General features: G+C 32.3%; 3 protein-coding genes across 3 annotated transcripts; 2 read left to right on the forward strand and 1 right to left on the reverse strand.

Moving 5' to 3' along the window:
- Positions 1-34: 34 nt before the first annotated feature.
- Positions 35-3,608, forward strand: LOC123706739 (protein FAM92A). Its single transcript, XM_045656121.1, has 7 exons — positions 35-249; positions 374-533; positions 893-1,042; positions 1,460-1,684; positions 2,794-2,916; positions 3,140-3,244; positions 3,483-3,608. The coding sequence occupies exons 1-7, from the start codon at positions 113-115 to the stop codon at positions 3,534-3,536; spliced, it is 954 nt and encodes a 317-aa protein (XP_045512077.1). The 5' UTR covers positions 35-112; the 3' UTR covers positions 3,537-3,608.
- A 4,102-nt stretch (positions 3,609-7,710) lies between these two features.
- On the reverse strand, positions 7,711-8,926 carry LOC123707315 (heat shock factor-binding protein 1). The gene is made up of 2 exons (XM_045657241.1): positions 8,600-8,926; positions 7,711-8,384 (listed from the first exon to the last, which is right to left on the reverse strand). The coding sequence occupies exons 1-2, from the start codon at positions 8,693-8,695 to the stop codon at positions 8,232-8,234; spliced, it is 249 nt and encodes an 82-aa protein (XP_045513197.1). The 5' UTR covers positions 8,696-8,926; the 3' UTR covers positions 7,711-8,231.
- A 141-nt stretch (positions 8,927-9,067) lies between these two features.
- Positions 9,068-13,037, forward strand: LOC123707314 (cell division cycle protein 23 homolog). The gene is made up of 7 exons (XM_045657240.1): positions 9,068-9,786; positions 9,983-10,331; positions 10,519-10,698; positions 10,998-11,162; positions 11,664-11,910; positions 12,396-12,582; positions 12,839-13,037. The coding sequence occupies exons 1-7, from the start codon at positions 9,367-9,369 to the stop codon at positions 13,025-13,027; spliced, it is 1,737 nt and encodes a 578-aa protein (XP_045513196.1). The 5' UTR covers positions 9,068-9,366; the 3' UTR covers positions 13,028-13,037.
- Positions 13,038-13,147: the final 110 nt, after the last annotated feature.

The raw sequence follows: 13,147 nt of genomic DNA on the forward strand, positions 1-13,147 counted from the left end.
ACACAGTATAAATGAGTAAACTTGGTTGGGCTTATTGTGTTGTCATGACAACAAAAATATTTGAAACATTCTAATTTCGATGTTAAATAATTATAATATTTTATAATTCAAAATGTTTCGAGGGGATAATTCTCATTCATTGAGTTATGAACAGCAGTCAAAATTTATTTTAGATCGTATAACTAACGTAGAAAAGCACTTTGGTGAACTTTGTGTCGGTTTTGGTGATTATACTCGGAAAACTGCTAGGTTTGTTGTTTTTACAAAATTATCATAATGAGTAGTTTTATATAGCTTAATCCAAATATTGTATAAATAACTATTTCCTTCATGGCTCTTAACAGTTTACTAAGAATGGTCACTGTTATTACAGATTACGTGACATGGGAGACGAACTCGCAAAAATATTTAAGGAGTACGCTAATAATGAATTAGTTAACAAATCCTTGAGTACTGGTTTAGACAATTTGTCTTTAACAGTAACGGCTATAGAGGAATATAGAAACTGTGCTGTTCAACGCTTGGAAGCAAAGGTAAACGTTTTTTCCTGTATTACTTTGTAAAACTGATACCACCCTAAGATTCGGCCAGATTTCGGTCTATGGGGTGTCCCCACGATGTTTTCTTTCACCGTACGAGCGCTTATTAATTACGGATATAAAGTAGTAATTAGTGTAGACTCAGTTTTCGAACCTACGACCTCAGGGAGTTCGCACGCTAGGCCAACGATGTTCTAAAATTATAGTTATTATTGTAAAATTGTAATTAATGTACTCGTTATAATTTTATTTTAATTTTAAAATAATATTTAGTGCTATAATAAAGATGTATTATATTAAGATTCTTTGATACACCTGTCATACATATATAACAATTTTTATTTGACGCACAGGTAATTGGAGAGTTATGCCAATACGAAAATATCTGTAAACACGCCCGCGAAGAACTGAAACATACCATGAGCGTTCGTGAGAAAGAAATGGCGAGGAAGAAAATTCTTGATAAAGCTCGAGAAAGGCAACCATTTAATCGACAACAAGTGGTAATTAGTTTAGATTTTCTCTTAATCCCTGTATTATGATCATTGCATGCGAATTTTGTTCTATATGTTTGCAATAAACCGTTGCTCACGGCGATGAAAAATGTTATGAGGCGAAACACGTATATGACATGTAGGGGCCTTGAACAAAAGTATCCATTGATCTTTTACACTCATTGGCAACCCTCAAGACTTGCCTTAAGGGGGCAATGAAAGACACGCAGAAATGTGTCTGTCTCATACGTCGTAATGGGTTACATACATATACAATTATATCGAATTAACAAATAAATCCGAATTACTAAAAAACTAATATAATCTATTATACTCTAAGGTGGCGTTTTCTAGTTTTGGAGGAAAATGTGAGCCTTTTTTGAGCGGAGTTAGTGCCTACTATAAATACCTAAATACCTTTGACAGAATTACGCTGAATCGGAGCTCCTAAAAGCATCAGCGGAGATGTCACGTACAGCTAAAGGTCTTAGCGAGCTGACTGAGTTCTTTGAAAAACGCAAGTTGCAGCAACTGAAGGGTCTACTCACGGACTTCGTGATGGTGGAAATGACCTTTCACTCAAGGGCTGTGGAACTGCTAACTGTTGCTTACCAGCAAATTGGTGATATCAACGATAAAGCTGACTTAGAGGTTGGTACTGTTAAATTTATCTATGATTTATTTTTGTGACTTGAAGTTGGTTAAGTGCAGTAAGGGCCTAGTTGCTTCAGCGACGACCTCAGTGACTCTTGTCCCTGAAGTCGTAGGTTGCATAGGTGCCTTTATACTCTTTCTGCCTATTTGGTATGCCTTAGACCCAAAAAGTCGATGGCGTGTGTCAGGTACATAAGACTGATCACATTCTATTTTTTGATGACGAGGTTTCCAGCGAAACAATAATTGTTTTAGGCGATCAATATGAATTGAAGTGTGTGTCCGTCCCATGTCATTTATATTTTAATCGTATCATTTATCTTACTTTCTACATAAGTATTTATCCCAAATTTTTATATGCATTATTTATATAACAAAAAATACCAAGTTATATTTTTTAAAATCTAAGATTAAAATATCTAATTTGGCTTTTTTTGGAGTTGTTATTGACAGGACTTTCCGAAAAGGAGGAACCAACGGTAATTTTACTTTTATCACTTTTTGGTTCAAGAAAAAAATACCTTTTATTGTCTATAGGCATCATAGGTTTGTGATGCAATTAAATTATTAAAGCCAAATAATGATAATAAAAATAGTTAAATATTTTTAATCTGTGCAGAGAATTGGCATTGCGTGCTACGCTCCATTTTTTTTATTCACAAAAAAAGTACTTTTTTGTAAAAAAAAAATAGACGAACAGTGTTGTCAACAAAACGAAAAAAATATTTAGCACTTCTGCAAACTCAAATTTCACTACATTAATGGTTTAAAAGCGGATGAAAAACACTAAATATTTTTAAAAAAAGTAACCGTTTTCAGTAGAACTAAAACTATTATCGGAGTAAAAGTATTTCTAATCTAACGTTTTTAAGTCCTAATTTGATCAAAATCTTTTTGCATATATTTTTACTTAAGTCACATAAAATAGTACCTACAAACATAAAGTATTATTTATTAAAAAAAATTATGGAGATAAATGTTTTTAGGTAAATAAACCCGTTAAACTTGTATAAAAAAAACAACTCGTGTTAAAAATTTATGTAAAACAAATGGGAATTAATAATTTAATTTGCTTGTTCAAAAGCTATTTAAATAACATATTGTAGAACTTCAAGCGGAAGCTAAAGTCTCCAGAAAAGCCAGTGAACACCGGTATTTCTGCGAGATCTTCTTCGCTTGCGTCACTGATGTATCCCCAAATGTCTCCACAAAAAGACGACGACTCCTCGGTAAGTATTGAATAAAATCATTACATGTATCAGTACCTTACCTGAACTGAGTATATTAATGCCAGTTAATTTTTGATTTTATTTCGGACCATATAAAAACATAGGCCATGGCCATGGTTTTAATTAAAAACATTTCTTTGTTTATACTTCATTTATAAGAAGTAAAACTTATAATAAAATTATATTCTATATGAATTTAAATTAGCCTTTGATATTATTTCAGAGTTTGGGAAAAATGCGTTCACCCGATAAAAATATGAAAGCGAGATCCAGCTCTATAGCAGCAATCATGAACCAGTCAACTTCGAAAGACGAAGACACTGTTTCGGTATAAACTAATTATATTTTTTCACAAATAATTTCATATACAAGTTACAATTAAAGCATAGGTTTCAGTCCGAGGTTTGAAATCTAAGAAATATAGAATAGAATAAAATATTTCCAAACAAGTACAAATGTGGAGATAGTTAAACTTGCATTCATGCAATTTGAAAAAATGAGTAACTGAACGAGAATGTGTATGACTATGACTAATGTAGTATTTTAAATAATTATCTTTTTAACAGGACAGCGAAGACTCTGAAGAGCAAAGTTCTACGGAAGAGTCCGAATCGAAATAATTGGATAAAATAAAAATTGTCTCTGATCATAGAGGAACATTATATATTTACCTTTTATATATAATATAGACTAGTAGTAAGTAATAAAAATGTGTTTTAAAATATTGTTTATTAATGAAACTATCCACGCAATTTATTTATGGATCATTTGACACCTCGTGCACGTCAGCGACGGAGGAGCTAATCAAAATTCAAAACAAAAACGCGCAAATTTGTCCAGCTCATACAACCTACAAGTATGTCGCTCTCAGTGTTCAACTGTGGAAACGTATTTGTCAATAATAATATATTATAATGTAATATTACAATAATATAATATAATATTCACCCTATTAAAAATAAGACATATTTACGAAACGTCAACTTATGGTTATGGTAAATTATCATATTCGAGATATAATATGTCCTGACTCCTGAAGTCAGGACAGGGGCAGCCTTACCCATTGCGAGGCTCCTGGCGGCAGATCTTTACGAGGCCCTTTGTCCTTCGTGAAAGGTACGTGATGCGAAAGTAGGTCTGGTTGTTTGATTAGGGTATATGCCATGTTTGAGGAGAAATGCTTCGGTTATACAAATTAATGAAATTTGATTTCAAAAAAAAAATTACGAATACAAAATGATTTGATGATGACATTGTAAAATTGGTGCTTGCGGTTTTTCCTAAGGCTAAAATCTTTAATTAAAGCACAATAATCTAATGAATGAGCTACATCATTCTCGATTGTAATAATAACAAGAGCTGAAAGCCGATATTGTGCCATCGACTTCCTCAGATACAGTTTTAATAATTTTAAGCCTCGAAAATCTCTTTTCAGCAGATGCATCTGTAACAGGTGTAGTAGGAATAATCCTCAGGACTATTACGATAGTGGGGTAAACTTTAGTTATTTTTTTTTCTATTAGCACCGAGATCCCTTATAATATCATACACACGGTTCAACATTTCCTTCAAAATCGCACGATTCATGTCAGTTCTTCGTACAATTCATGTCCATCAATATCGCAAGATTCTCCTACAGTTATAGATATTTGCAAGACGCCTCATTGCTTCAAAAGTTCACTGTAACTAATTTCCTTAATTTTATTATACGTTAAACCAAATATGCTCTCATGATATTTAAGAGCCTCAAAGGTAGGATGGTAGCTTGCGCTCACATTGTTTACAATGACATAAAAATAGTTTAAAATTTCTTCCGCATTCAATTCGTATCATCATCATTTCTGCCCCTTCATAAACGAAATGCCTTTTTTACGTCGTCTTCTGACTTCTTTGAACTGTCTGTCAATATCCTTTTCCTCGGCTATTTCTCTTGCAAAAGATGACTGAAAACCATTTTCTCGAGCCAATTTATGCATGCGTCTAGGTGTTGTATAGCCACATCTAAATGCATGGTTTCGCTTTGCCACATTTTACTTGTAAAATTTATCTTTGTAAGAATGTTAATCAAGTTTATATCTCAAGTTGATAAAAAAATTTTCACAAGTTAATAAAGTTTAATTCTCAAGTTAATAAAGTTTATTTCTCAAGTTAATAAGGTATATATTTCCAGTTGATAAAGTTTATTGCTCAGGTTAATAAAGTTTATGATATTTACTGTATGACAAATGAAACTACAAATCCGTATGTAGTTATTTCCTTTTCTATAGAATGCTAAATCCTTTAAAGCATCATATTGCACTTAGTATTTAACGGCCTTCAACCGATGCTAACCTGCATTTCCATTTAGTTTCAGAGAGTGGTTTTAGCGATAATGATTTTACATGAGCATTTAAAATAGCTCACCTCTGACTTGATCCGGCAAACAGAGTGTACCCTTTACAAGACGCAAAACGATACTGCTCCTCCTCGGATGAGATTCCAGCTATGACTCCCACAAGGAAAAAAATAAGCAAGTATTAAAAGAACTAATTACCAAGGATTAATTTCAAGAATACGTTTTTGGACACCACTTTTTTCACCACTTAAATTAGCACCATTATCATATACTTGGCCTCTTTTGCAATGATATACCTAACTGTTCTAATTCTGTGGTTTTTCGACGGCTTAGAAACCAATAAAATGTTCTTCAATTTCAGATGTATTAAAAAATCGTATAATAATTGAAAGTTGCGCAAGACGAGAAACGTTGTGAGTACAATTATTATTGTTTTCAACAATTTGAGTCTTCACGCGACTTGCCATTATTTGTGTGAGCTCAATTTGAATAGTTTTCCGATACAGTCATGTCTTACCCTTTACTTATTTTAGGTGAAGTCTCAGCACGGGATCAAATCGGGCTATGAACTTTACTAAATCTATAAAGTTCCCGTTTGTCTCACTCGAATATGAGTCAGATGTTATTTTCTCGCTATGGACCCTGAAATGTTGTGAGATCCCCATGGCATCCCCAAATTGTGAGATGTCAAAAATTTACAATTACAAGCAATCGTTCTAAAATATCTCTCCAACGTTGCCTTTCTAGCTCAATTTGTGACTGGGCCAAGAAGTCAATAGTGGAAAAGCTTTTTAAACCATTCTCTAAATTAATCCATTTCAACATACAATCTTTTTGCCGTCGAATTGATTCGTGAGACTATAGGTAATCAGCCAAGTGTTTCCAATAACACATTCCTTCCCTTAAGCCAATCTTTGTATTTTCTAGACCGAATATTCTATGCGGAAAGCAGTAAATAGCATCCTTTCTTTGTGAATAAATTATACAGCGCCTGTCAAGCTATTCATCGTTAACTAATATCTTATTATAATAATATTCACTTAATTGCCGTCCATCATCATTTATGCTAAATAAATCAACTTTAACCCGGATTAGACCTTTTAATACAATCTCAGTTCGGTCAACATCAGTAATTGTTATGGGCCACAAACCGGGGTCATTCAGATTTTCCATTCCAGCAACCATGAATGTAGATATAAACTCGGGCTGTGATTACTGTTCTTGACTGGATAGCGTTGACGGTGGCACCGGTGCCCTAAGAAACACTGATGTAGTTAATTCATCATCATCTTCAGTGTTTTTACTTAATGATGGTGGCTGCACCCATGATGATGTGGAAGGAATGTTTTGTAGAGGTTTCTTGATCGTCTTTTTCATATAAAGATCCACGTAGATTTTCTTCTATCTGCTTTCTTTTGATAGCTCGTTTCCTTTTTGAACCTAAATCAAATTTACTACCACCATGACGATCACGAAGAAATCAGAAATAAAATTTTAAGTAGGTAAAACAAAGTATTTTTCACACTTTTTCAGTTACTATTGAGTATTGACTTCAAATACTATATATAATTCACAATTTTTCCTCACTCAAAACTTTATATACTATAAGAACGTAATATTCAATAAAATTGAAAGATATCTACGGTGCAGTAACAATTTTGTAACTCATACTACAAGCAAAACAATTCCAAGGTGACAAGAGTTAACGAATGAAATAATAAAAAAAAGTCTTCAAGTGTTTCGAGGCGCGATATTCAAGTACTACACGATGAACTTTTAAATTATGTTTCGAGTGAATTAATTAGTTAACAAACATTAATTAATTAATTTACCGTATGTAATTAAGGATCAAATTTAAGTTTTAAATTTAAAAAAAAATTGTTAAAAACATCGATATTTTTTTTAATTTGGGTTGTTGCGCAAGAGCGAGGCCCCTGGTTGCCCTGTTCGCCACCCCCTAAGGCCGCGAGTCAGGATAACACGCAATAGTTCATTGATTAGAAAATCCTGTACCGCCCCGGGCAAGACACGGACGAAATCGATACAATATGGAGCTTAGGTTACTCATGTTAGTACATTGACTTTTAAATATTTATTTATTACTTTTCGTATATTTGTAAATTCATTATCTATGTTGCTAGTAAATCTTGCCTCAAAACAATTGGCGTTGTATTATTATTTAGTTTGATAATTAACGCGTACGGCATATAACATGGAGGAACTACCCATATTTGCTTTAATTAAAACAATAATTGCTTTAGTTTGATGACAAAGGCTTGATACTGGTTAATATAAATTATTGTTAAAAACTTATGCAAGAACTGAAAAATACGTCCGGCAGTTATGGGATTTCTTATGACATTGAATTGTAAAGTAAGCATCTATTTGTTATACTTTTATTTTATTTTGATAAATACAGCATAGAGGTACAATCCTACTGAAGAAAAATATACAAATGTTTTCAATACAATTTAATGTGTGAAATTACAAAAAATATGTGATACAAAATAACTTAATCTAAACCTACAATTTAAATAACTATTTGTGAATAACAATTATTTTCGCAGCTGGGTTGGTTGCAAACAAACACCATTTGGATACATTGTTTCATCTTATATTGATGACATTTAAATTAAATTAGGTTATATTATGGACATGGAGTTATAAATACATATTAATTTGATTTCTTCAAAGTGAAAAATAGAGTTTTAGAATATAAATTATTTGTTGTTTGCTTTATTACTTAATAAAATGTTTTAAATTTTTATTCATTCTTTTAGGGAGATTACAATGTGAGTTAATGTGAATGTGTAAATGAAATGAAATTGTGTTGTAATATGCTATATATAAACTAATTTGGTGTTATTTTTCATTTTAATGTTTGGAATGAAGACTTATCTGCATTAAAAAAGATAATTCATGCATATTACTATAAAGTACAAATCATACACTATTATATGATTAATGTCAATTTATTATATTATTTTTCATTTTCAACACCTGCTTGTGTCACCAAATCTGTGATATTTTTTTCCAATTCATCAACACGAGTACCCATTTCATCTATTCTATTAATGATTTGGTCAGACATACTTTGAAATTTATCTTGCATGTTTTGTAGCAAAGATTGCACCTGAAAATAATTTTATATTAAAAAAATCTTATCTTATAATCTTTTCGGGTAATGATGAAAATTGATGTGTATTTTATTTCGATGATGGGTTGTAAAATGGGCATTCAAGTGTGAGAAAATAAAATAAAATATTGATTAAAATTCAATATTAGGTTCGGAGGAGAAGGAGGAACAAGAGAAGGATGTGAAGGCATGTAAAGTTGATAATAACTTACATATTGTGTTACTTCTTGCATATTCTTCGGGTCGTTACTTGGTGTGTAGTTATTTTCTACGTCTGATGTAGGTTGCTCAACTTTTGGATCTGCCATTTCCCAAAAATACGATTGCTTCCAATGAAACCACCAGCACTACTTAACCGTTGCTTAGTTCCCAACAAGTTCGACCGATTGTTGATTTTCAATTCGTTCAACGTTATCTCATGCTAAGGCTCAATTTTCCGAAAATTGTTTTGAGCGTGATATTATATTATCTCAAAGTGTAATATTTCTAAATTCGTAATTCTTATTACATTTGAAAACACATCAAAAATCAAAAAAGATAATATTCAAAAATTAAAATGCTCTCAAAACTCAAAACCACAGATAAAATAAAAATTACGTCACATAGTCAAATTTATGTCTTGTCAAAATGTAAATTTTACTTGAATTGTAATAAGTCAAGACTTTCCTACATTAATCTGATATGTCAATTGTATTAAAAATCTTCATTTGCCATGGTTCGTCGTTGTTAATTTTTTTATTTACAACTTTGTTACTTCTGTATAAGCACTAAGAAGTAACCTAAACTTTGATAAGTATGTTCGAAAGTAAACAAGTGTATATTTTATCTAGATCATAAAAATCTATATTTGTGTTATGTTTATGTCGCTAATAAACAATACACCAGAGAACTTTTTGTAACGTAAAAGAATATCTAGATAACTTAAATAAGTGAAATATATTGTGGATTGTAAGAAATAATAACATTTAATCAATAAGCAATGCAGCCGCTGTTAAAAAATGATATTCAAATTGATTTAAACCAAGTACGACTGGATATATTACAAGAGATCCGTGAATGTAATGACCGGGGCTTAATTCAAACAGCTAAATGGTTAGCGGAATTAAACTTTGCGTTGAGAGATCATAAAATACAGTATCCAAAACAGCAAAATACATATGAAGATATAGCATCGGAGGAACGGGAAGCATACAGTCTATCCAAAACGTATTTTGATTGCCAAGAATATGATAGAGCGGCACATTTTGTTGAGAATTGCAAGAGCTCTAAATGTGTATTCCTGCACCGGTATAGTCAGTATATGTCCAGTGAAAAAAAGAGGTTAGATAATGCCACTGATGTAGGCACTGAGAATCCTGAATCAACACAAGTTCTACTTGATCTTTTGTCTTATTTTAAGGTGAGTTTTCTTAATAATCACAGGAACTTGGGTCTAAATGTGACTCCTGTCAGAAACAGATGGATTTGAAAAACCTTCAACACAGATAAACTTAACGCTAAGTAAAAGTGTTTCATAGAATGCTCTTTTAATCTCATTAATAATTTATTCTATAAAGTAAATAAGTGCTCACCATAATAGGTAAGGTTTATTTCAGGCAAATCAAAACAGCAATGATGGCTACCTACTCTACTTGGAAGGGGTTGTTTTAAAGAAACTTGATCTTAGAAGTCAAGCAGTGTCAGTTTTACAGTCATCCATAGCTGTAACTCCTACCTTATGGTGTGCCTGGGTGGAGTTAGCTAGTTTAGCAAATGAATATGAAGCCTTGGATACATTGCAACTGCCAAAGCACTGGATGATGTACTTTTTTGCAGCTCATGCATTTGTGGAACTTAAACTATCTGAACAAGCTTTAGAAGCATATACAGCTTTAGCTGCAGCTGGATTTGAAAAAAGCACTTATATTAATGCACAAATGGCTATAGCACATCATGATGCTAGAGGTAAATAAACTGCATAATATATTCTAAAGCCTTGAAATTATAACATTTTCACCTTTGATGTCATATAAAGCTACCTTAATGCTTTATATGACATGTCATATCAGCTCATGATAAGGCATTTTGACTACAAGCTTAAATACAAACATGAATATTAGAACATCATGGGTATGATAAAACTATTTTACAGATGTGGATTCATCTCTAGCCCTATTTAGAGAGCTGTACCAAAGTGACCCTTATAGATTAGACAATTGGGATGTATATTCCCACCTTTTGTACTTAAAAGAGAAACGAATGGAGCTAGCTAATTTGGCACAGAAGGCTGCTGCTATAGATAAATATAGGGTTGAGACATGTTGTGTTATTGGTAAGACTATAATACAGAATATTTAATTTTGTCTTTTATATGTATTTACCAATTTTTACCAGATATATATTTATTTACTGAAATTATATTTTTTTGTAATTTGCAAGCATACTTTAATGCAGATTATGCAGATGAAAATATTTTATTTATTCATTTATTGTCTCATGTATATTTTATTGTTAGGCAGTGTATTTATAAAGTTTTCTATATTAAATTTAATATAGTATAGTGAAGAGTATGAGGTCATTATCTATTTGAAGAACTAGTTCTCAAGTTTATCATTAGTATCCATATTGTAGGAAACTATTACAGTCTCCGCAGTGAACATCATAAGGCAGTAATATACTTTCAAAGGGCATTATCATTGGACCCCTACTATTTGTCAGCTTGGATCCTGATGGGTCATGAGTTTATAGAACTACAGAACTCCAATGCTGCCATACAATGCTATAGACAGGCTATTGGTAAGAATTTTGTTAATGCTTGTGTAAAAACTGTGTTTTTTAAAGATATTTTTTTATAAACATTTCTTTTTTTTAGGACTATGGCCATTAATTGCATGCATTGCAATATTAATCCCGACGTTTTGTCATGTTTAGTAATGTTCATCAATGTCTACTTTTTGCATGCATGTGTTGTGCTTTTAAACTCATGTAATATTTACATTACATTTATGAAATAAAAGATTATTTGTATGCAATTTCGAAGTTGTCCTCCCAATGTCTATAGTGAGGATGTTGGAACCACTGAATCACACTGTACAATAACATAACATCACAGTTGGGATCACTATTGGTAGTTACAAAGTACCTGCATTGGTATTAATAAACCTAATAAAATAATTTTATTAAAATCTGGTTTTGTTACAAATGTATTAATTTATTTCTTATACAATAGACTCTGCATGAAAGATGGAATATACAAAAATTTATCTTATGTTATAATATATCTTAATTTTGTAACAGATGTCAACAGAAATGACTATAGAGCATGGAATGGGCTCGGCCAAGCATATGAAATACTTGGTTTGAATGGTTACTGTATATATTACTACTCAAGAGCGGCCCAGCTTAAGCCGGATGATTCAAGAATGCTGGTATCTCTTGGTGAAGCTTATGAGAAGATGGACAAAATACCTAATGCACTTAAGTGCTATTACAAGGCCCATAGTACAGGAGACATTGAAGGAATGGCTTTGTTTAAATTAGCTAAGTAAGTAATGATCACTTTATGCTAAATAATCTACTCCTAACCTAGTAGCATTGTCTTCTCTCTCAGTTACATACACTATGTAGCAATATATAAATGTTATGATAATTTAAATACAAAAATAAACATACAAATGAATATGTGAAACAAATTAAGTAGATATTCAATATTTTATATACCATGTAATTTAGTAGATTTTCCACATTATTATAGGTCAAAAAACTTTCTTCTCAAAAAAAATATCATACTTGTAAAATCGACCCGCCGTATTTTTTGTCTGTCTTACAAGGTTAAACTTAAAAACAGAGTACACTAGATTTCCTAGATTGGATGGAATAACCAACAATTTGTATGAATGAACACCAATCGTTCACATATTATAGTTATTCCTCGTAGATGATGATCGGTGGGAAATGTCTTAAAATAGGTTTAACTTTTGACACTGACAGATAAGTGAAGAGCTTTGTTACATCAGGTGTTTGTTGCAGATTATATGAAAAGTCGAATATGCCGAATAGCGCAGCAGCGGCCTATACGGCGGCCTGTCAGGACCCTGCTAACGAGCCGAGTAAGGAAATGCCGGCTGCGCTTCGCTACTTAGCGCAGTACTATCTCAGGTTCAGCCTTTTGGACCACGCATCACATTACGCATACAAATGCTTGGAGTATGACAGCGTAAGTAACTATTTCATGTGGACTCCAGGTTATAAGTCAATTTAACACAGTTCGTGTTACTTTTTTTAGTTGCGAGGCCTCACCTAAGGCCTACACTATATTATTTACAATGATCCCGTTTCTTTTTATATGTTTTAAATTTAACTTTAGGGGTGAGATTCAAATACGAGACTTAGGGAGCTATGACTCCTGTCTGTCAAAATCTAATTCAATGTATGTTTATTTGTGATAGCATTTTTTAAATAACTCGTTGCAGACAAAGGAAGCCGGTAAAAATATATTGAAAACAATATCAGAGAAACGTCTGCAGGCCTCGTCATCCAAGCCAGTCAGTATATCAGATTTACCAAAACGGGACATGGATTTCTCCGTTACAGAAAACTCTGAAACATCGGATCCTTTCACGACACCGACGTTAAAAAACAAAAGTAGGAATAAATTGTAATAAAACTTAACGTGTTTTTATTTTAGTTATTACCACTGTACAGCTGGACTGGACAATGCAATAACGACAAAACAATAAATCGTGTAACACATTAAGTCTAAAAATGATAAATGAATTTCG

The sequence above is a fragment of the Pieris brassicae genome, chromosome 3 (assembly GCF_905147105.1).
Source record: "Pieris brassicae chromosome 3, ilPieBrab1.1, whole genome shotgun sequence".
In the NCBI taxonomy this organism is placed as follows: Eukaryota; Metazoa; Arthropoda; class Insecta; order Lepidoptera; family Pieridae; genus Pieris; species Pieris brassicae.

What these genes read in the sequence shown, in the direction of transcription:
- LOC123706739 (XM_045656121.1), top strand. Translation starts at nt 113, where the DNA reads ATGTTTCGAGGGGATAATTCTCATTCATTGAGTTATGAACAGCAGTCA. An exon ending in CATTTAATCGACAACAAGTG is followed by an intron (nt 1,043 to 1,459) that starts GTAATTAGTTTA and finishes TACCTTTGACAG; the next exon opens with AATTACGCTGAATCGGAGCT. An exon ending in AAAAAGACGACGACTCCTCG is followed by an intron (nt 2,917 to 3,139) that starts GTAAGTATTGAA and finishes ATATTATTTCAG; the next exon opens with AGTTTGGGAAAAATGCGTTC.
- LOC123707315 (XM_045657241.1), bottom strand. Translation starts at nt 8,695, where the DNA reads ATGGCAGATCCAAAAGTTGAGCAACCTACATCAGACGTAGAAAATAAC. An exon ending in TGCAAGAAGTAACACAATAT is followed by an intron (nt 8,385 to 8,599) that starts GTAAGTTATTAT and finishes AATTATTTTCAG; the next exon opens with GTGCAATCTTTGCTACAAAA.
- LOC123707314 (XM_045657240.1), top strand. Translation starts at nt 9,367, where the DNA reads ATGCAGCCGCTGTTAAAAAATGATATTCAAATTGATTTAAACCAAGTA. An exon ending in AGCACATCATGATGCTAGAG is followed by an intron (nt 10,332 to 10,518) that starts GTAAATAAACTG and finishes ACTATTTTACAG; the next exon opens with ATGTGGATTCATCTCTAGCC. An exon ending in AATGCTTGGAGTATGACAGC is followed by an intron (nt 12,583 to 12,838) that starts GTAAGTAACTAT and finishes AACTCGTTGCAG; the next exon opens with ACAAAGGAAGCCGGTAAAAA.